The sequence below is a fragment of the Dipodomys spectabilis genome, unplaced genomic scaffold (genome assembly GCF_019054845.1).
Source record: "Dipodomys spectabilis isolate Male_0828 unplaced genomic scaffold, ASM1905484v1 ptg000081l, whole genome shotgun sequence".
Lineage (NCBI taxonomy): Eukaryota > Metazoa > Chordata > Mammalia > Rodentia > Heteromyidae > Dipodomys > Dipodomys spectabilis.
In genome coordinates, this window is record NW_024870758.1 from 10,378,281 (window position 1) to 10,402,579 (window position 24,299).

At 34.6% G+C, this 24,299-nt stretch overlaps 1 protein-coding gene across 7 annotated transcripts in view; it reads right to left on the bottom strand.

Moving 5' to 3' along the window:
• The window catches only part of Gtdc1 (glycosyltransferase like domain containing 1), a 355,236-nt gene that overhangs the window by 202,419 nt on the left and 128,518 nt on the right, over positions 1-24,299 (bottom strand). Inside the window, exon 2 of one of the 7 annotated variants that reach the window (XM_042683445.1) lies at positions 15,117-15,244. The exons of the other annotated variants lie outside the window; for them this stretch is intronic. Within the exon in view, the coding sequence (XP_042539379.1) occupies positions 15,117-15,220 (104 nt within the window). The 5' untranslated portion in view covers positions 15,221-15,244. The remainder of the gene's footprint in view (positions 1-15,116; positions 15,245-24,299) is intronic. 7 annotated transcript variants of the gene reach the window in all.

Here is a 24,299-nt window from a genome sequence, read left to right on the forward strand (position 1 = left end):
GTAAACATAAAGCAGATTTGGATATTATCACTATTTAAGTTTGAGTATTTTAACATAGTAATAATTCAAATAATTCTAACTACAAGAGTAGCAATAATACTATCTGCTTCCTGACATATCAACTAATCTATTCCTACAATCATGCACTGTAAGGTATTTTGTACCTAAATAACTAAACTCACAGGGGAAAATTGTAGTGACGGTATTTTTTCTGAGTGGATTCCACAGCTAAAATTATCAGGCAGAAAATAAATATTTCCTAAACATCCAGTCTTCCTATAACAGATCCTAAGCCTAAATTTTTCAGTGTTTATGTGTATTAGCTTTAAATTTGCTTCCCAGAATGCTTTCCGCTCTTGAGTTGTTTTATCACTTGATTTGTGAGATTTATTTTGTTATGCTTTTCACAGAGATTATCCTCATGTTTTGATTATTCCTCCTATGTTTGTTTTGGCAAGTCCAAGACAGTTCTTTGAAATCTTCCCTGAATTTGGTACTTAATATGCCATTTGGAGAAATACCTCCCACAAATAATTTAGTATCCCCAATGTTTTGCTACTTCACATATCACTTTCATTATAAGGGCATCACAAGACAATTAACTACAAATGTCAAAGCCAGAAAAGTATACTGTACACAGTAAGCACTCAAAAAACATTTGAGATGAAACATTTAAAAATGCCCTAATATGTGTAACAGAAAAACAATTAGAAGATTTTATTCCTAATTCTAAGTCCTGGTCCTTTTAATTTCTTTTTAAAAGATGAGCCTTTTTATAAACATTGACTTGTTAAATCCTGTGCATGAAAATTCTCATTTTAATTACCCAGTCTATGTCACATAGGAGAAAAATAAAGATAGTTTCCAAATAAATAAATGAATACAGGATAAATTTAAAATTGAAAATCATCTCCATAGCTAACTTTCACATATAAAAATATTATTTTTAACAATATGCTTCACTTAAATAAAACATTAATTATTCTTTTTCATTGCACAACTCACAAACACATGCATATGGAGAATTAAGCAAATAAAAAGTACAAAATACTATATAAAATCATGCTATTAACACTATTTAAAATGAAGTTTTAGGGACATTTATGCAACATATATTGCATGGTATTTTTCTTAACTATTTCTATTGTTCTCCTCTTCCATACCACATGTCAGACTCCTCAAATACCCCAGCAAGAAGGAACTTCAAATTTCTTGGGCCAAACATCCTTACCAAGTGACTGAGCATAAATGAGTTCATCTTCCCTATGTTAGATAGATAAGAGGCAAAACTGGAAACAGTGCAGAGGCCACAATAGGAAGGAAAGAGCCACAATTGTTACCAGTGAGCCTCGCCTTCTAATCACAAGAGTAGAAGCAACTGCAGCTTAGAAGTTTGGGCTAAAGTATTCTCTATTTAAATGGAGAAAAAAATCTATTCATCTAAGAAATACACAGTCACTAAATTTTCTTTGATCATGTTTCACCCCTTCTATCTAAATGATGTTGACAAAGGTACTTGAACATGAGCAAAAATAGGTTCTAGAGATACACAACAGATACTATCCTGAGTCTCAAGTTATTTAAACTTCCAATTGCCCCCACGTGAGGGTCACATGTCTGAGGGTTGTGGGTCATAGGTCACACAATGGCACAACAGAAGCTTCTCTTAGGCATGTAAACATTTACACAGACTCCACAGTATGGAAGCTTCCCCCCCTGAGCCATCCTGTCCTTTCTTCCTGTTGCTCTACTTGCACATAATGGTCTGCAAGTACCAAGAAATATACAGCATGTCACAACAGAAGCAAGACTTTCCGTGGTTTCCCTTATTTGCAGTAATTAGTATAGGTCTAGGATAATCTTAGCAGATGAGCAGAAAAGCTCAGTAGCTTAGCACATATGATCATATAAGATGATGCTAAGTGAAACGAACTCCAAGACATGGAGACATGGAGAGAGGTTTTTCTTTGTTGTTGTTTTTAATGTACTATGTGATTTTTTGGTTCTTTTGTATGTTCTTTCCCCTATGGTATATCCTCTATTGCCATTTGATTTTGGTACCCTGGTATTTTATAGATATTTATTTGTATTAGGGAAGGGAAAGGAAACAACAGAATGGTAAGACAAAGGATGCGGGGTAGGCGGAACCAATGCAACAACGATGAATACCACACAATATGCTGGAAATGATCTGTACAATGTGGGGCAGGGGAGGAAAGTAGGAGAAAAATGAGGGAAGGGGTAATAAGTTTGACAGGACATGTACAGTAACCCCTCTGCACATTAACTTGACAATAAAAAAATTCATACTTAGAAACCAAAAAGAAAAACATTGAAAGATTAATATTTTTAAATGAGCATAATTTCTGCTTATATGTGTTTTAAAGACAAATATTGGATATGGGAAAAATTATGTATTTTACTCATCTTGAAAAAGAAAAAACAAATACCTTGGACCTTAGACGTTACACATCTGATTTTATCCAAGTAAATTTAGAATTATATGTGTATCATTTATATGTATATAACTATGATACATTGCATATAGTTTATACATAATACCCACTGTGCAATGTTAATCCAGTTGGTAAAGATGAACTAAACATAAATTTATAAGCTAAGTCGATCTTCTACCTATAAGGTAAAACATTCATCTTTGTCTCTCTGGCTCACTTTACTTAACAATTTTTTGCAGATATTTCCTTTTCTTCACAAATGGTATCATTCTTTCTAATAGATGAGAAAAATTCCACTGTGTATACCACATTTTCTTGTTCCATTCATCTACTGAGAGGCTTCTGGGCTGATTCCATATTTTAGTTGTGCTGGTGGCTTTATAGTCTCTTGGTTTGGGTCAATTCTCAGAAGTTAAACTGCTGGATCATGGGGTTCTATGTTCTTTTTTTTTTTTTTTGGTCGGTCATGGGGCTTGAACTCTGGGCCTGAACGCTGTCCCTCAGCTCTTCAGCTCAAAGCTAGTGCTCTACCACTTGAGCCACTGTGCCACTTCTGGTTTTCTGAGTGGTTTATTGGGGATAAGAGTCTCACAGACCTTCCTGTCCAGGCTGGTTTTGAACCGCAATCTTGAGATCTCAGCCTCCTGAGTAGCTAGGCTTACAGACGTGAACCACCAGCACCCGGCAACAGCTTTTTTTTTAAATTAAGTTCAAACTTTTTATGCCCCTCTACATTGTTTTCCAGGATAGTTCAACAAGTTTCCATTCCCACCAACAGTGAATTAGGGTTCCTATTTGGTCACATCTTTGTGAGGACCTGTTGTCATGTGTATTCCTTGAAAATAAGATGAGGTGGAATCTCAATGTGGTTTTGATTTGCATTTCCTTTATGGCCAAGGATGTAGAGCATTTCTTCATGTGTCTATTGGCCACTGTTACTTCTTCTTCTGAGAAGACTCTTTTTACCTCATTAGCCCATTTATTAATTGGGTTGTTAGTTTTTTGCGGGTTCAGTATGTTGGATGGTATGCAAGTATATATACATGCATTAGCTGAAACAAAATGGATTCAAAAAAGACCTCAAATAGCATAATTCCTTAGAAAGCAAAAGCAAAGTTCAGGAAAATAAAACACCAAGAAGCAGGTAATAGAAAGAGTTTGCATAGGATCAGGAATAAAGGAATAGACAATTGAGGAGGGGGAGAATGTCATTTAGAATCCAACATGTATTGTACAATATTAAGAAGAGTGATGGAAGGGATGGTTAAGAGAGGGATGGGCAAGAGTGTTGAAAAGGATGACATTGATTAAGATATATTGAATTTATAAACTGCTTTGTTATATGGAACCTCCTTTGTACAACTATTTAAATAATAAAAACAAAAATATATTAAAAATAAAAATATAAACAAATATAAACTAGATCTCATAACTTGCTCTTTATATTGCATTTTGGAAACAAATACAAATAAATGGCTGTAGCTATGTGAAAGTATACCTTTGATATTTCAAATGTTGGAAGAAACTTCAAATTTGTTTAATGTCTAAATTTAAATATAGCATTATTATTACTTATTGCTAAGGTGATAACAACTCATTGCCAAAAAAATCATGATACACTGTGCCTTTACCAAGTCCCCAAAGTTAAAGGCACTTTAACTAAGATGGGACATTATAGTAATCTTTTGTTACAATAACTCTGTGTCTTGAGAAACACTTTCAAAGAAATCTGTATTTTACCACTCCATAGGAATCAGTAACAAGGCAAGATTCTCCCAAGAATATTCCAACAGTCCTTGAAAAACTAAGACTGTCATAAAACCTGAGCATCTGGCAACTCTGCCACCATGAAGTATCCATATGGAAGAGACCAAAATGTGTCAAAGTACCCAAAACGATTTTGGATAGTGTAGAAGATAGAATAAATAATTCAGTATCGTCAACACTTTCAACAGCAGGTAGTGGATATGCTACCTGCTTCTATAATGTGCCAGAATGTAACATAAGTGTGTGAGGCTGTGTGTTCATGTGTGTGAGAAAGGGAAAGGCAGAGAGAATATCAGTATACATGAGGCTACAGACTATTTTTATACAGACTTATTCCTTAGGTAGTTCTCTTTGTAGAAAAATCACATCTTTAAAAGTACAGGTTTATAGAAATACAGAAGACACAAATGAAGCCAATGAAAACGTATAGTTAAGATAAACACTGCAACAAATATATTACCTTACTGTCAATGAAAAAAACTGCATTAACTTAACATTATGGTTGAAATTGTATGAGCAAAAAAGTCAGAAAATCCAAAATTATAGTTCCCTCAGCAACTATAACTTTGTCCTCATGCATATATGAGTATTTTGCATTATTGTAATGATGATACATTTCAGCCTTAATATCCGTTTATGCAATGTGACTGAATTAAGATTCTTCTGGGAACTATAACTTTAAATTTCTGGACTTTTGTGAATGTAAAATCTTAAGCATAAAATTACATTAATATAAGGTGGGGTTGTACATTTTATTTTCTGGCATTTAAAAAAAAGCAATAAAGAGTGAATGGCTGACATCAAAGTAGTCAAAGACTGGCTGATTTCCAATGAAACAAAAAGGATTTGATAGCCTTATAATAGGAACAGACTAAAACACAAAAGAAATTTCTCTTTAAATATTAATCAAAGAAAGAAATCAGCAAGACATTCTTTTAGGAGTGAATAAACTTGCTTTTTATATAAAGTTTTAGTTTCTGATTAGCAGGTAATTTCATTCAACTATATTTTAACATGGATATAAATAAAAATGCCTGAAATAATTCTCTCAGCACATATTCCTGCATCTTATCAAGGAAAAAGTGTTAAAATGGTCCTTCACATTTTCAATACAGTAGAGATGATTCGGAGCCACATTTCTTTCTTGTACATATAACACATAGGACAGAAATTGTGAGATTAAATTATATTAGAGCTACCACATTTTTCTCAATATAAAGCTAGCTGAGTCTGACTGAAGGAAGGCAAAAAAAGAGACATACAATAACCAAGTGAAGCAATATGAAAGAAGTAACACTGTATTCATACACTTATTTAGATATCATGCAGATGGATTAAAGAATAAAAAACTGTGATAGTAGATTCTAAAGAAAGAAAACATAATCAGACTTGAGAGTAGGGATTACAAATCCTTTTGTGGAAATGCCTTTTTCTTTCTTTAAACTAGGGATGTTTATTGTTGTTCTTATTGTTCTTTTAAGGATTGAGGAAAAGCATTTCCCTTGGATGTCACAAGATCAGGAGTTCTTCAAAAAAGAGATGTCCTTTCAGCAGAGTGAAGAGCCTGTGAAAAAATGTGGCCAACACACTCTGGACAACTAAGTTTTGATGAAGGGTAAGAAGCTGATGGAGTTTAAAATGCTGCAGATGCAGAATAAATATATATTACCTATCATCTTTAATGTGAAACAAGCAAGTCTCAACTAAAATGTGTAGACAGTGGGGGGGGGGGGAATGTTTAAGTTTTTAGGAGATAAATAAAAATAAAAAATAATAAAAAAATGTAAATCCACAAGAGCATGATATAACACATACTTAGAGAAAGAAAGACTAAAGACAAGGGAACAGTATGGAGATGATAGAAATCCAGATAAACTGCAATTAAGGTGTGAAGAAATGTGAAAAGGCTACCTGAAAAGAATAAACATAAGTTCAAAGAGCTCTGAGAACAAATTCAAAGTACTCAGATGGGTATAAGTAACTCCAATTCATACCAACCAGTGAGATAAAGTCTGATGCTAAAGTTTCATTGACTAACTCAGGTAAGATTGGACAGGTATTGTGGAAGCCTGAACCTGCAGGTAGGGGGCATCAGTAGGCTTGAATATGACTAGCTAAGGCAAGCCCAAGACACAGAAACAAGATACGAATGTACTAAACTAAACAGTAACAAAAAAATGTTTCTTAATTATAATAGGTAATAACTTGGTATAGATTACCAAGAAAACCCAGAACACAAAAATGTGCTTTTATTCAAAAGACATATTAATATTCTATTTACTTTGTTTTAAAATCCTCAATAATATTAGGAGTTAAAGTAAAAAAGTATACACATACTATTATTACAATAATGTAAAAGTACATACATAACAAAATGATAGCCTTTTAAGGAAATAAAACCATAAGGCTACAACAGCTTCTGGGTTTATAGATTTTCATATTTTATTTCCAATGTTCTATCATGTAATTATATATTACTTTTATAATTAAAAATGGAAAGTGTTAACAATAAAACTTTCAATAGCAAGTTTCCCTATTACCTTCTGAATTACTTGAATTAAATAATTTCTTCTTCCAATATATTTCTTAAATAAAGAGCAACATATTTTACAGTTATACACTGAAAACCTTATAAAATCTCCCAAAGTTAGTAGTCCCTACATCTAATTTTGTCCATCTTATAAAGTACAATTAACCTAAAAAGATAACTTAAAATTCTTTTTAATTTTTAAATGTAAGAGACTTATGAAAATGGCATCTTTATAGAGTAGTGAAGACAAATTAAAAGAAAAACTGATATTTGGCAATGCAAACTATTTGGAAAATAATACTAGAGTCTACATTAAAGGGCAAGAACTTTGCCTTCTCCATATTTGAACATTTTTGCAATGTGGGAATACGCTAACAAACAAATGCACTAAAATTTAAAGTAGAATTCGAGTTAAGTTCACAAAGTGTACCATGAACACTGAGGATAGAATAGCTGGGTCTACTTTAAACTACTCAGGTCCATTGTAAACTAAGAAGGCTCACTGTCCAAGTCTACCACAAACTACAAAAAGCACACAAACTTGTTCTAAAAACGCAAATTAACTAGGTCCTGGACTATAAGGATACACTCTAAGGCTGTTAAAAATTACAGAGACACATGCCAATGTTTACATGGCAAGTGAAGACAGACTCCCTAAATGTACCAAGGGTGCTAAGTTAGTGTCTATTCTACTATGAATACTTACCAAAGATTGCATAGGTTTACCATGTACATTATGAAAACAGACTACTGATTTTGCCATGTTAGCCATGAAATAAGGGGCAAGATTTTGTTTATTCTTGGCTCCCATTTCCTCATGTGGAAAAAATGGGCCTATATTCCCCTTTCAGGACAGTCTATGTATGCATAAAGTGTTTAAAGTAGTATTTGAAACACTGTAAGCATTCTATAAACATGTATTTTTAAACTTTCATTGTAAAGGTGATGTACAGAGTGGTTACAGTCACATGAGTACATTTCACTTTGAATAGTGTAGCCTCTTTCCTCATTTTCTCCCACTTTATTTCCTCCCAACCCTCATCTCCCATAAGTTGTATAGTTCATTTTCAACATAGTGTCTCATGAGTATCACTGTTCATCCTCTGTCTCAACATTTCTGTGCTTCCTCTTACCCTCCACAAAGCAGAAAATTTACATACAAGACAAAAGGTAGAGAAAAAAAACCAACAGTTACAAAAGGGGAAAAACACAAAGAAACATAGGTCCCCTCTTTTCCCTTACTTGCAATAGCTAGTATATGTCTAGGATATTCTTACCAGACAAGCAGAAAAGCTCAAAAGTACATATGACCATATAAGATGATGCTAAGCAAAATGAACCTCAAGATAGGAACACATGTTTTTGTTGTTGTTGTTGTTACTGTTGCTTTTACTGTACTATGTGAATTTTTGTTTCTTTTGTATGTTCTTCCCCCATGGTATAATCCCTGTTGTATTTGATTCCAGTGCCCTGAATCTTGTGTATACATTTTCCTAATTTGGGGAGGGGAAGCGCAATAATAAAAATGCTGTAACAAGGATACAGGTTGACCCACTGTAACAATGAGATATATAAGACACTATGTTGAAAATAAACTTTACAACTTTGGAGTGGGAGGAGTAGGGGAGGACTTGGGAAGGTGGAGAGGGAAAGGATAGTAGGGGAAAAACAAAGGAGGGGGTAATTACCTGACTTATGTAACTGTAATCCCTCTGTACAGTATCTTTACAATAAAAAGGGGGGGAAAGCAGGGGAAAAAAAACAGAAAAATTAAAATAGGTTTCTTTTCCATTTCTTGGATCTACAAGTACTTTGATATCATTGTCATTTGTTTTTGAAATGAAATTCTAATTAATAATTAAAAACTTCAAATCCTGAAATACATGTGAGTTTCTATCTATCATTCTATACCTTCTTCACTCTTAAAAATGTTTATCATTGAGTAGTTACACAAAGAGGTTACAATTCCATTTTATTTGTAGAGAGTATAGGAATGAAAATCAACCTTCCATCATTTCCCCATTTTCCTCTTCCCAACTCTACTCATTTTTTTTTTGGTGGGGGGTCCGGTCATGGGACCTGAACTCTGGGCCTGGGTACTGTCCCTCAGCTCTTCAGCTCAAGGCTAGTGCTCTACCACTTGAGCCACAGCACCACTTCCGGCTTTTTTGTTTTTGCTTATGTGGTGCTGAGGAATCAAACCCAGGGCCTCATGCATGCAAGGCAAGCGCTTTAACCACTGAGCCACCTTCCCAGCCCTCTACTCTCATTTTATATATTTCAGTTTTTACATACTGTATATTGAATATAATGACTGTATTTGCTCTTTCTTTTGATCACACAAGACGTCTCTAAAAAAGTCAGTAGAAAACTCTCCTATACATGAATAGTATTTGATTTAATTATTTTTAATTTTTAGGAGAGGCATTTTCCACATGCTCTGCAGCTAAGCTTTATACCTTATAATCTATTGAAAGAACATTGTTGTCTGTCTCTTTTTCAAATACAATGTGCAATAACTCAGTTTGGTTAGCTTTTCAATTAGTGATGATTGAAAGCTTGAGAGTAATTTTTTGTTTGAGAGTAATTTTTCTCCCTAGATCACTTGTGATTGAAAAAAAAAATTAAAAGATGAAATAGTTTTTATTCCCATAATCATGATATAGACTTTTTGTCTCTTTCACTAAATATGGTATCCTGAATAAATTAGTCATCCCAAGCTAAGGCTTTCAAATAAATGATCTGTCATTTTAGCTCTAATCCTATTTTTGTATGCTACTTTGGTGCTAGGATTAAAATTTGCTGGAAAATTCATGATGTTTTAAAAACATTTTTTTCTTAATTCCTTATTTTTCAAAAATGTCAGTTCAAAGTTAAGCAAATTATGTGAAGCTGCGCAAAGTTTCTCTCAAGTTTGGGGTTTTAGGTTGATTTGTTCAGCAAATAACATACCTATAATGACTACAAACAATTCTGATACTAAGGACAATGCCACTCTGAGAGTTCCAGTGCTGCTTATATGCTCATAGTTAAACTGTGTGTTGGAAATCTGTACTTGGATTAGCTCATTAGCAGTTTAAATTCAAAAGGTCTGAAACATAACTCATTCTATTTAATATATATTCTTCTGCTGTATTTAGTTGCAGCTACAGGAATAACCATTTACCAAATCAGAAACTTGACACTCATCTTCATCTTTCACTCCTTTTTCCTACATTACCAAAAATAACACATTAGTGAACCTTGTCAATTCTACATTTTGAATGTTTCTCAAATTAATCATCCTTATTCTTAATCTTTTACAATTGCAAAGTCTGGACTACTACAATTTTATTTCCAAGCCTGTCTTCCAATACATTTATCCTCATACTCAATCATGAGAACAGAGTTTCTAGAATGCAAATGTAGCTAGATTATTCTCCCAGATAGAACCCAAGCACCATGAGACAAAGGACAAGTAGGGAACCTATGCAACAGCAATACTCACAAGACAATATCTTGGAAATGATCTGTACAACTTGGGGGTGGGTTGGGGGGAGGAAAAGAGGGAGAAAAATGATGGAAGGGGTAACAAGTTAGACACAAAATGTAATCACTACCTTACTTATGTAACTGTAACCCCTCTGTACATCACCTTGACAATAAAATTTTAAAAGTTAAAAAATCCTGAATAATAAATTAACTATTGTCATTTTCATCAACAGTAGAGGAGAATTCTATATTGCTATTAAGTTTTGTATGTGAGAAAAAAATACCCTCAAGCAGCGCAAGTTACTATGTGAAATGCCCAGATACACAAGTTCACCTGGCTCCATTAGTCCATCTCCTGCCTCATCTATTTCATAATTAGAGCTTTAATTATAATGAGTAACTATGACCCCCTAACTTGCTAGGTTGCCTTTTCCTTCCATGTTATTACTATCTAGCTTGCACAGTAAGCCACTGTCTCTCTTCTTCAGAGCAAATATCCACTAATTGGTAAGAGGGCTCTTCAGACCTTGAAGCTTGGGTAATCTTATTTCTTGGTAGTTATTTAAGTTTTGGGGTTTTTTGCCATGTTTGGAACAAATCAACAAGGATCTTAAAGGTACAACTATTATTCATTTACCTTTGTATAAACCATTTCCTCCTCCCACCCTCACCCCCCCTTTTTAGTGCCAACTCTAGGCCTTCAATTCAGGGCCTGGGCACTGCCTCTGAGTTGTTTTTGTTTGTTTGTTTTTGTTTTTGTTCAAGGCTAGTGATCTACCACTTGAGTCACAACTCCCATTTCTGGCTTTGTAGGTAGTTAATGGAAGGTCAGAGTGTCACAGACTTCCCAGCCTTTCTGGCTTGAACTCCAATCCTCAGATCCAGCTTCATGAGTAGCTAGGATTATAGGCATGAGCCACTGTTATCCAGTATTATTCCCTACTCTTAATAAGTTGAACAAATAAATATTGTGAGTGTATACAGACAGACAGACGGGCATAGATTTGCCTCCTTAATGTCAGTTAAAATTCTCATATATCAAGTTTTGATCTGAATAAAATAATGAAAGTACAAGTGAATATAATGCAGACTACTGTTAAACGGAATAGGAAATCTATAAATTTTCTATTTTCTGCTCTACTTATTTATGTTAAATTATTGATTTTTGTCTTCCCTTTCAATAATGAGTCTAGCATTCCTCAGGTTCCACAAATGTTTTCCTAGTTTCTGATACATATATATACATATATATATGTATGTGTGTGTGTATGTGTGTGTGTGTGTGTGTATATATATATATATATATATATCAGAACCAAATATCTGACAGTCTTCCTCTACCAATGTATGCCTCAGCCACAACAGACTATATACATCACCACAGAAAGCACAGGTCTATGGCCTCTACCTTTGCATGAAATACCCTCCATACTATTCTCCTAGAAAATGTGTATCACCCAAAAGTTCAGACCTTCTGTATTAAGCACCATGTATCATTTTAACAAGTTTTCACTTTCATACATCTCTGGTGTTGCATTTCTTTTGCATTGAATTAGGCCTCCCTGTCCATGCAATAAGCTCTCACCTCTCTCATGCAAAGTGTCTGACATAGGTGTTCAATAAGTATTACTCAGTAAGTAATCCATATTGTACCATATGAATATAACATATGAATATACTATAATTCATAAGACTATTCACTCATTTTAGATGATTGGGTTAATTTTCAATTCTTATATATAATATTGTATTGACCATTTTTCTCATTCCTTTATCAAGAATAGAGAAAAGTCCCTATATACATACTAATAATGTAGTGTCTAGCTGTGTCCAAAGTGTCCTAGATGGTGGAAGTGGGATAATTACAAAGGGCTTACTAGCCAGGACACTATAATCAAACAAAATCAAGCTTCATATTCATGTTAGTTTGCCTTGACCTTCAAGGTCAATAGTTGTGCATGGAGTAGTTGAGACGGATGATGTGCAAATAATGTTTGTACCATAGCTGAGACACCCCTAAGTTTGAGAAACCCAAATCTTTTACATTAAGCTGAAAATTTGTACAATCCTAATTCTAAACAAAGACATGATCTATCTTGTACTGGACAGCAAACAAACTAGCTAAGTAATCCAAAAGGATATATTATCTCTATATTCCAATGCCAACTGAATCAAAATTCCTTGAAATTGTAGTCCAAAACAAAAAGACATTTTAATTCCCCTACTTGTAGGCATACAGATATGAAGGACATGAAAAACTTATGGAAAATTGTCTTCCAGCATTGATTTAGAACTGATATGAAGAGTGTGATTACTGAAATCTTTAATGCAATGTACTTCTACCATATTATTTTTCTAGAACACTGAACCACTTCATATCCATTGATAATATATAAATGTTTCTGACTCCTTTTCAATTGCTTGCATGATTTCAATCTTCCTTAATTTCACCTACCAAATTATATTTAAAGTTGTATCATCACATCAATTACTGCCAGAGCACCTATCAAGAAGACTTTGGGGTGGATAATGAAGGTAACACTCATACTATTACTTATTTCAAGAGTGAAATTGTTGAAATTGTTGATATATACAGATATATTAGAACATTGGAAGGCAAGTAGTAAATATTATGTAAATAAAAGCTATTATTATGAACCAGATGTGGGTGACATACACTTGTAATTCCATTTGTTTTTTGCCCAGGCAAAAAAAAAATTGTAAAACTCCACTTCACCCAACAAGCTGGGTGGTCTGAGACTTGTCTCAAGTCAAAACAATAGGAAAGGAAAGAAAACAACAGGACAGAGTAAAGGAAAGAACAGAGGGAAGAGAAAAGGGAAGGGAAAAGGGAAAGGAAGGGAAAAAGGAAGGGAAGGGAAGGGAAAAGGGAAGGGGAAAGAATGGAGAGGAAGGGAAGGGAAAGGCAGGGAAAAGCAGGGAAAGGAAGGGAAAAGGAAGGGAAAAAGGGAAGGGAAGGGAAAAAGGGAAGGGAAGGGAAAAAGGGAAGGGAAGGGAAAAAGGGAAGGGAAGGGAAGGGAAGGGAAGGGGAGGGGAAGGGAGGGGAGGGGAGGGGACAGAAGGGAAAAGGGGAGGGAAAGGAAGGGAAGGGAAAAGGGAAGGGGAGGGAAGAGAAGGGAGAACAAAGGAAATAAAGAAAAAAGAAAGAAATATGATACCCTCCCATATGAAAAATAACGAAAGCAAAAAAAAAAAAAAAAACTGCATGTGTGGGTCAAGTTGGTGGAGCACCTGGCTAGCAAGTACAAGTCTGAGTTCAAACTCAGAAACTATTATCATTATTTTTATTTATTTTATTTTATAATTATTATCTGGCTGGTCATTCATGTCCATTTAAGTTCTATCCATCTTCAAAGCTGAGTGAAACATTACTGCCTCTTCAAAGGCAGATGCTTTTAACTCTGAATTCCTAGCTGTATTCCTCTCTAAACCTTTTCATTATCTACTGTTAGGAGTCTGAAATGTTGCCTTTTGTTTCTGATGTTTTATAACTTGCATCTTGATGACAATAATAAATGACTTTCCATCATTTACAAAAAAAATTAATTTTCATTATGCTACTGGTATCTAAACAATGCTGTCCAAACTCAGATTAGAGCAAATACAAATCTTTGCATATTAATTATGAAGAAAACCTGAAATAATTTTAAGGGGTAAATCAGTTACTTTGTGGATGCTGATAGGCAGGCAAAGAAACAATTTGTAATATTCTCAATATTTGGGTAAAATTCTGTCTTAACACAATGTTTCCTTTAAGTTATAGATCAAGATGTCCGAAACAATACTCTTTCACTAAAAAACACATGAACAGAATTCACTATATTAAAGATGGCACCATGTTTCAAGACTAATATTAATAAAGTAGAAGCCCAAAATGATATATAAAACATGCCCATTAAAGATGAGCCAGTTTATAAATACAGAGAGTTTTCAATTTCCTAAACACAAACATGTGATGACAGATAGTAGCTTCATTGGCTTCATTCTCTACTACTTAGGAAGCAGAAATGGAGAGGATTGAAGCTTGAGGCTATGAAAAGAGTTAGTGAGATGCCATTTCAACCAACAAACACTGTGGCATGATGACCAGTGCTTATAATACGAGCCACGTAGTAGGTAAATGATCTTTAGTCTGAAACCAGCCTGGGTAAAAACATGAGACCCTGTCGAAGAATATAACTAAAATAAAAACAGGCTGTAAGCATGAGGCTCTAAGACTCTGAATTCAACAACCTAGCTTGGCCAAAACAAAGCCAAAAGGAAATTTCATTGTGGTAGATATTCTGAAAGAGAATGATAATGAATTTAAAATGGCATCGTGATTTGAAATAATGTAGTTATATTTTTATGGAAGAGTTTTCAAAACATTTTCATATGCATACTGTAAAATTAAAAATGATATAAAACCTTAAGAAATAAAAGACAGATATTTTTGCATTATTTTCTGATAAGAAAACCAGTTGAGACCACAGAAAACAAAAAAGATTTCTATTATTAAAACGGAAATATATTCAGATAATTTAAAAACATGTTAAATATCACTTTAAATAATTTAAGCTACTGGAGTAGCTTAAATTAAGATAATTTTGTTAACATTTAAATAATTGAAATGTTTAACATTCCTCTCAATTAAATATAAAGTTGAAAAATTACTGTCTGGAGAAAGGCAAGAAATTCAACTTAACCAATTCATCGCTACTTTAAAAAGTTAGTTATATAGAAAAAGAGAAACGTATAAAATTATTTCAAAGCAATATATATTATATATACAGAAAGAGAGAGAGGGTAGCTTGATTCTAACTGATACTATCTGCTAGTAGAGTATTAACACACAAACATATACCCAGATTTGAAGAATATTCACTCCTTACTCTTCACGTGATAACATGGCACAGACTGCATCACATTTCTTTGTATATTCCCTTTCTTCTGCTGTCTTTGAATACACATAAGGAATAGCACTGGGAAAGTCCATTAGGCAATGAAGTGAGAGTAGACCCTGGAAAATAGCAAAGCAAATCACTGGACTCTTAGTCCCTTCTCCGTCAAGTAACTCTACCTACCAACATTTGTGCCAACCCTTTCCCAAGTAAAACCACAGCCCTGATAAAATCTCATGGTGTGTTCAGGCTGGCTGGTGGGAAATGGTAACTATGTCTAAGTTTTTTGGTAGAATATAGACAATATTCCTTCTCAGATGACTCCTCTACCCTTGAGGAATTCTTAGAACTCATAGGCTGATCTGTCCCTATTTGAATATTTAAGTGAGACTTTCCATGGATCTCCACAATTCTCTCTCTATTCCAGCATCCTGTCCTTGATTTTTACAGATGCTTCCCTCCATCTCAACTCAGTGGATATTCTAAATATTATCAGTATATAATCCATGTAAAGATCATGATGTATTTTACATTACTTATTTGTGCTACTTTTTAAAAATTTCCATCTGTATTTTATAATTATAAAGTACATCAATTCCAACCAACCACATTTCAATTGTTCAATAGTTACATGTGGTTGTTAACTACTAATAAAAATCAGCCCAATCCTAAGAAAAATGAAGACAAACTCCAAAAGATAAGGAACAAGAGTTGTTTTGTTACCACTGTTTCATCCAATATGTTTACCTTTTAATTTCATGATTGAATGTAAAAATGGATAAATATGAATGCATCCTCTTTGAGAAACAAAGCTATTTCCTACAATAGAAGTATTTAGTTCAAATCTTGACTACAATTTCCTAGGGAAATTTTGAGAAATCATCACATTTTGAGCCTGAACTATAAAAGAAAATTCTTTGTGCCTACTATTAATGTAAGTTGTTATGAAGATAAAATATAATAATGTAGATAAGGAATTTGTAAAGCATTTTATAAGCATTATTTATCACCACTAACACTGATTTCTGTCTAACCACTATGCTGCTATTTTGATTCCTATCACCTATCTTTCCACCACCATTGACATGCAGGTAGCACATTGGCCAGTGTTCTATGTCAGCAATTATTGCCATTTGATGTGTAATATGTAGCCAAATCCTTGTTCTGTATTTCAGATGCCCTCGAATCAAAGGTTCTCTCCTACACCTTGACAAGGAGTGGCTTTCCGCACATATTTCAATTTCAGGCCCAGCATACTGCTGAGCTGCAAGTTTGTAACATCTGTAAGATATCTGTTCATCTTTGTAGGAATATGATCTGATTACAATAGAATCTAGAAAAGGCTCTAAAATTCTAAGATGTGCTTCAGAGAAATTTAGATAAAGAAAGAAGGACTGGACAGTAGAGACAAGTGAATTACTATCAGAAGAAAAGAATCAACAATAAGAAGAAGCAGGATCTAGGCTTGTTGCATTTTCAATGTTAACTTGCATCATACTGAGAGGTTAGTATTCCATTCACATCTCTCCCTTTTCCTTAATTGGTAACTTCTGGCTGCCTGGTTAAAGGGAAGGAGAGTCAGAGGAACTCATTATCTCCCCATAAAGATTCCTTGATTATTTAAGTCATCAAAGCTGGCATTTTGAGTATGCAAATTAGAAAAATAGGGAAACTTAAATATAGTTAGTCTTTCAGATTATCCTCAACCAGCAAATGCCCCTGAGCTAAAATAAAAGCCTCCTATATTGAGGGCACTTTGGTAGCAAGACTACTTACGTAACTTCTCAGTAAAACAATCTTCTCATTTTCAAATTTCTCTTTTGTTGAGTACCACTAGAAAACAGGTTTCATTCTACCTGCCACTTAAAAGTGGCCTAACTTAGCACAAAATATTTCATCTCTCTTGGGGCTTGAAAGGTGGCTCAGTGGTACAGCTCTTGCCTTGCATGCATGAGGCCCTGGTTCGATTCCTCAGCACCACATAAGCAAAAAAGAAAAAAAGCCGGAAGTGGCGTTGTGGCTCAAGTGGTAGAGCTCTAGCCTTGAGCTGAAGAGCTGAGGGACAGCACCCAGGCCCAGAGTTCAGGCCCCATGACCAGACCCCCCCCCCCCCAAAAAAAATTTCATCTCTCTTGATACATTTCCACACATTTAATTGATTATTTTTTATTAGCTTTTCCTCACCCAACTGTTTTGGAAATTCACTGACACTTTACTCAGGTGCTGCTGTAGTCTGCATAAGTATTACCCAAAGACCCATGTATTAAACAAATGCTTGGCTGCCAACATGTGGTGCTATTAGAATTAGAACCTTTAATAGGCGGGACCTAGTATAAGGAACTTAGGTCACTGGGAGTATGTCCTTGACCTCACTCATTCCTTCTACACACTTCTCCTTACCCTAACCCCTTCATCCTGAGCACTATGAGGTAAACAGCCTCCTCTGCAACAGGTTCCCATTCAGGATGTACTGCCTCACCACAGGCCCAGAAACAATATGCCAAATGACCATGAACCAAAATCTTTAAAATTATACTAAAAAATGAACCTTTCTTCCTTATAATGATCACAATGACAGAATGCTAACTGACACAAGTATATAGAATGGTGTAGGAATATAGCATTACAGGGATCTCTGGAGGATCCTATAATCTATTGATGAGAAGTTATTAAGATGGGATGGGAAAGAAGAGGCCAAGGCAGGACAGGACAGGACAGGACAGGACAGGACAGGACAGGACAGGATAGGATAGGATAGGATAGGATAGGATAGGATGGGATGAATGGTAATAAAATATGCATGTGATTTTATTTTAGAATTATATGGATACCAGCACAAAGCCTCAAAATACTTTCATTTTGTCACTGTTTTTCTAATTTGGCATAGGTACCTTTTACCACAGTAACTAAGCCCAGTGTTAGTAGAAGTAGGTGACATCAGAAACATGACCCATCCCACTATTCTGAACATCTGAGGACTAGTTCAGGATCTGAACAATGTCGTGAATTGGAAGTGGGACAATGGGAAGCAATGCTGATATAGAGAGCTGGAGAAAGGCCTAAAATCCACTAGACAGGAATCACCTACAGGATTCAGAGAGCACAGTTAGGTGATAACCAAGTCATTTTTTACATTTGTTTCTTTGGGGGGGGGGGGGGAAGCCTACGTTTTAATTGATAAAAGCCCAAGTGCTATTTTGGTTACTTGAACGCAGGTTTCTTCCTTGGTTGAATGCCTATGAAGGGCTTACTATTAAAGCTCCAGATGAAAGGTGATCTTTGTTTCCACTAAATCATTAAGCATAATTGCAGAGACAAAGAAGAACAATGGCATATGCAATTCTGCACTTTATTGTAAAGTTATTTTCCTACTACTGTTCTTCACAGAAATAATTTCTTTTACTCCTTATTCACAGAACTGAAGTATTCCCATTGTCTGACCCAGAGGAGCACAAAGTTGAGAATACTTGCTCAGTGGATTTATTCTTAGGATGATAAAAAAAAATGGAGTAGAGCAAAGAAAAAACAAACAAACAAAAGAAAATCTTAAGGCCAGAGACAAATGACCACAGACTTAGAATTCCTTATGGGAAGCCAAAAGTCCGCTAGAATCCACTGTTTCTTTCTCATTTTTTTTTTCATTTCTATTTTTTTCTTTTCAGTTAGAAGATATGCACTTTGATTGATGGTATTTTTTCCACATTGGTGACATTTTAAATGGAAACCAAGATTTTTGGAGGTGGTTGTAATAGCTCGATGAAATCTTTCACATGTGCCAAAATGTTTCATTAATGTAAGTCAGCCAAATAATCTTCCTGCCTTATAAAAATATTTCTTTTTAAAAATAAATGATTTTAACTGTTATAAAATTAAAGAAAAAATTAAAGTAGTATGAGTTTGGCTACAAATAAATGGGCTTTGCTAGTTAATTGTGTACCTCTATTTATTCAAAGAACAGAGTAAATATGTTGTTTAGGAAGTTAGATGTGAAATTCTCCTGGTTTCAGACCAAATAATTAGCATATTAAAATTCAGACAGTTATAAATTAGCTAGAGGCTTAAACAAGTTGAAATCTTCACACTGAAAACAAAACAACAACAACAATAACAAACAGTATCATGTCTTTGTTAAAAGACAGGTAGGGGCTACCTTTAGGTTTGATATATTTGAGTCCAGTATGAATTCATTTTTACTCTGCCTATCGGTTGTCCTAGTTGAAGTAAAAAGCTAACGTATGTACAGCTCGTTTGATTAGTGGTAATGATACGGACATATGATATTTAAAAGTAGGAAAACACCTCTTATTCAACAGAAAATGGCATATTTGATATTAAAACAGAAAAGTATAGTGATGTAGTAGAGGTAGAAAATGGGGGAATCTTAACTAAGTTACAGGGAAATTTCCATAACAGATTCTCTAGTAATGCTGATTTAATAATGATTTCCTGTCATGAACTATATTTATCATATGCTGCCTTTCTGACATGACATTGTATTTAATGGTTTTGAGAGCCATGTTTTAATCAGATTAAACTCAAGGAAACTGATAGGTATCTGTTTGGCTCTTAGCTTTAGCTTCTGTTTCTTATTTAGTCACAAGACTATTGCTGCTGGAATCTTTATAAACACATTTGCTGGGATTGCAACAGGAGTACAGCTGATGTTGTGAGGTCAGAAAAATGTGTGCCAGTGCTTTTCATGATCTATGCACAAAGTGCATTACAGAGTTGTTTAATAAATTAAAGGCAACTTCTCCCATGGGATTAAGCATCTAAAAATACAATTTATTTTTAGATTAAAAAATAGTTTCTTAGGAACTAAGTAACCAAAAAGAATGTTCAAAGAAAAGTTGCTACAATATTATTCAACATTCAAATAAGTATGATGTTTTTACCTAAAATGGAATAATAGTTTTAATAATTGATATAATAGCTATAACCTTACTTAAAATGCTGCACTTCAATATTGCCAACACTGAACATACTAAGGTACACACTTGAAAGAGCTGTGGAAAGCCAATATTTTCTCATTTAAACTTTGAAAAAAAGTATTCCCAGACACCAAATTCCCATGGCAGATAATCTAAAAACAACCCCGAAGTATAAGAAAAGGTTCATATATTAAAGTTACATTTGAGTTAAAAGCAAAAATTAGCAAGCCAAGTATAAAAGATAATAAAAAGGAAGACTGGCCTTTAACATTCCAATACACATCACATTAAAAATATGTTCTCAGGCTTAAGTGACTACATGGCACTTACAACAACAAAAAAAAAAAAACACCTATGGCAGATTAATAAGACATACTTTTATATCTACATACATGATCTATCTCTTCCTTTAATATAAGTACTTACATAATTCCCTCAATAAGGACCTGTGGCTGGAAAGACTGTATATATAGGATTGCATCAAACTGAAAAGTTTTTGCATGGCAAAGGACATAGCTGGCAAGATAAATAGGAAGCCCACAAAATGCGAGAAGATTCTTACAAACTATGTATCATACAAGGGCCTCATATCTAAAATATACATAGAACTCCAAAAATTAACCCCCACAAAAATAAAGACTCAAAGAAACAACAACCCAATAAATAAATGAGCTGGACTTAAAGAGAGACTTCTCAGAAGAAGAAAGAATGGACAAGAGACATGAAGAAATGTTCAACCTCTCTGGCCATAAAAGAAATGCAAATCAAAATGACATTGAGATTTCATCTCACCCTGTGACCATTATCAAGAAAAGTAACAATAACAGATGCTGGCATGGATGTGGTCAAAAAGGAATTCTACTACACTGATGGTGGAAATGTAAACTTGTTCAACCACTTTGGAAAGCAGTATGAAGGCTCCCTCAAAAGAGCTTCACTATGACCCAGCAATTCCACTCCTGGGCATTTATCCAACAGACCACAAACAAGGTCACACTAGAGCTATCAACAAAACCATGTTCATTGAAGCACTGCTTACCATAGCTAAGATATAAAATCAATCCGATAGCCCTCAGCTGATGAATAGATCAAGAACCTGTGATGTATATACACAATGAAATTATATGCTTCCATCAGAATGATGTTCATTGTTAAGGAAATGGAAAGACTTGGAAAAGCTTACATTAAGCAAAGTAAGCAAGGCCCACAGAAACATAGGTTACATAGTTTCCCTCATTTGTACTAACTAGAATGTGCCTATAAATTTACAAGTAAACACACTGGATGGTAAAAGACAAAAAATGCATTTGAACATGATAAATTATACAGGACTCTAGATATTCACACAGTGAGATCAAAGGAGGATGTTCTTAAGAGAGGATCACAAAGGCTCAATCACTATGTGCATATGATCATATCAAATGAACTCAAAGCAATAGAAATAGGCGTTTTTTATTATTTTATTTTTTTCTCTTTGGTTGTTATTACTGTTTTCTGTACCTTTTGTCTTTATATAAGTTTATCTGTTTGGGGGAGGGTAGAATGGTGGAACAAAGAAAGGGGAAACAAATGCATCAGTAATATTCACTAGACAATTGGGGGGGGTGGTAGGTTGAGAGGGGAAAATTGGGAGAAAAGCAAAACTGGGGAGAGGAGACACTATTCAAAAAATATGTACTCATTACCTCACTTATGTAACTGTAATCCCTCTATACTCGGTACATCACGTTTACAATAGAAAAAAAAAAAGAATAATGGCTTGAAGACTTCATCTTTAGAGCACCTTAGAAAGGCCATAGTGCATACATGATAGGCACTGATTATTCAGTAGCATAGTCAATTAAGCTGGCATTTAATTATTAACCAAAAGGCAGCATCCATAGCATATTTGTCAGGTACACTTTTATGAAGAATTTACTTCTTGGGAAAAGAGAAAGACGATCCTTCAATTGTCTGTATATAAGAATAGAAAATTGTTGAAACTATTGTCTGTCAACAGTTACCAGTATTTCCACTTATGTTTCTCTTGTAGACATTAAAACACCATACTTCAGTCTATGAAGTCTATGAAAAATTAGACACTGTTATTAGTGAGATTCATTTTAATATTTCTGTGCTTAGGTACAGGTTCAGTGTATATTTCATTTGTTTAATATTGATAAAATATTTTAATAACAATTTAGGGGTTTGGTTTCAGGTGAGCAGAATAAATACACTATGTTTATAAGCATAAGATATACTTTTAAACCAACTTTTACAACTTCACTGGCTTTCAACATTTGTTTGAAATCTTTACAAGATATTCATCTATTTGTGGCATCATATAGGTCTGTCTCCCCATCTGTCTATGTTTTTCATGAAGACTAGTATCTGGTACATGATTTTTTTTCTTCCCCACTTTAGTAGCTGATCATTGGCCCACTAAGATGCCATTTCTGTAATAACTGTCCAACATCATTTATTGATTATTTTTAATAAAATACAAGCTTTCTTTTTACAGGACAAGGGAACAAGTAATTAATGTATTTAGTTTAATTCTGGCTAAATTTCACCATGTATGGTTAGGAAATTAATGCCATTAAAATCTATTATTGTCATAATCAATAATTACATTAGCAACATGACCTAATATTAAAATCTGAAAGACTGAGTTTTCTGAGAACAACAGATACACGGTTATTTATCTCAGTCTCTTAGCCTTATCTTCCCAGAAGTAACCTCGTTATGTGGCATGGCCAGATTTGTTCAGGAATTCACATCTTGCATGTGTGGACATCTTGAGGAATCCCTTTCTAACAGGATATCCTGACAACACCTCCCCACCCCCAACTGACTTGGTAGCCTGACTCCAGCAGAGGCTCATCTGGTTTGACTAAAATCATTGCATTATTTGGCAGTGGTTTCTTCATACGTGGTGCTTAGAGCTCATTGAAGCTCAAACAGCACAGGAAATGCAAATCATGCAAACCGCCCTTATGATGGCGATGTACAGTGGCGTGATTGAATGGCAGTACGCACGGCTCGTGGGCCAACCACATGAAAGGAGCCATTTAAAGACCAGATGAGCAAAAGCTGGGATAAGTTAGAGAGTATGTGTAAGCTTCAAAGCTTGGAGAATAGCATCCTTATTTAAAATAGAAGGCTTTTATTATTTTTTTTATTAAGAACACCTGCCCAAGTCCATTACACTGAAGGAAGTGACGGAGGTAGATACGTTAAACATGTACTATACTGGATGGATGTAACGGGGCCAGTATTTCTTTTCTACACACCCAGGTATGATAGGAAAATGAAGTACTTTTCTTATATTTTTTCACAAGATTTTCTGCAAGTGTTAACAATTACTGGAAATATTTTCCTTCAGTAAGCTTAAAGAAAGAGATAGATTCTTTTTTTTTGGGGGGGGGGGAGGGTCTGGTCGTGGGGCCTGAACTCTGGGCCTGGGCACTGTCCCTCAGCTCTTCAGCTCAAGGCTAGAACTCTACCACTTGAGCCACAGCGCCACTTCCGGCTTTTTTCTTTTTGCTTATGTGGTGCTGAGGAATCAAACCCAGGGCCTCATGCATGCAAGGCAAGCGCTCTACCACTGAGCCACCTTTGGTGGGAGGTGGGGGGAGGATTGGGTGGGGGGCGGGAGGAGGCTGGGAGGGGATGTGAAGGGTAAACAAAGGAAGAGGCTGCAATGCTTGATAAGAAATGTACTCATTATCTTGACCATGTAATTGTAACCCCTCTGTACAGTATGTTCACAATAAAAAATTAAAATTAAAAAAAGAAAGAGACTAGCATTGTGCTATGGTATTGTAATTCCTTAAGTGTCCGTTGTGTTGTCACATATTAATCAAATTAATTCCACCACAAACTAAGTAGTGATAACTACTTAGAATTTAAAAAAAAAAACAAACCTTCAATTCAATGCAGAATTTGCTAGTAACTAAATACTGAAGTTACAGTAGTCCAGTAATCACAGCAGAAAAATGACTATTGAAATTTTTCTTCTTTGGAAATGATTTTTTACATGTTTCTAGTTTATCACCAGGTAAATAAAACATGACCATTAAAAAATATGACCACTAAAGACATAACAAAAAAATCCAGTTTTATGTTTGGCATTTTAAACTATTTTCCCAAGCTTTTGAAATATTTGTTAATTAAGTATCTGTTTATTTTCAGGCTTAAAAGTGTCAAGAACTTCACTAAAGCATCAGCTTCCTCAGCCTCTTCTACTTAGAAGAAGATTAGA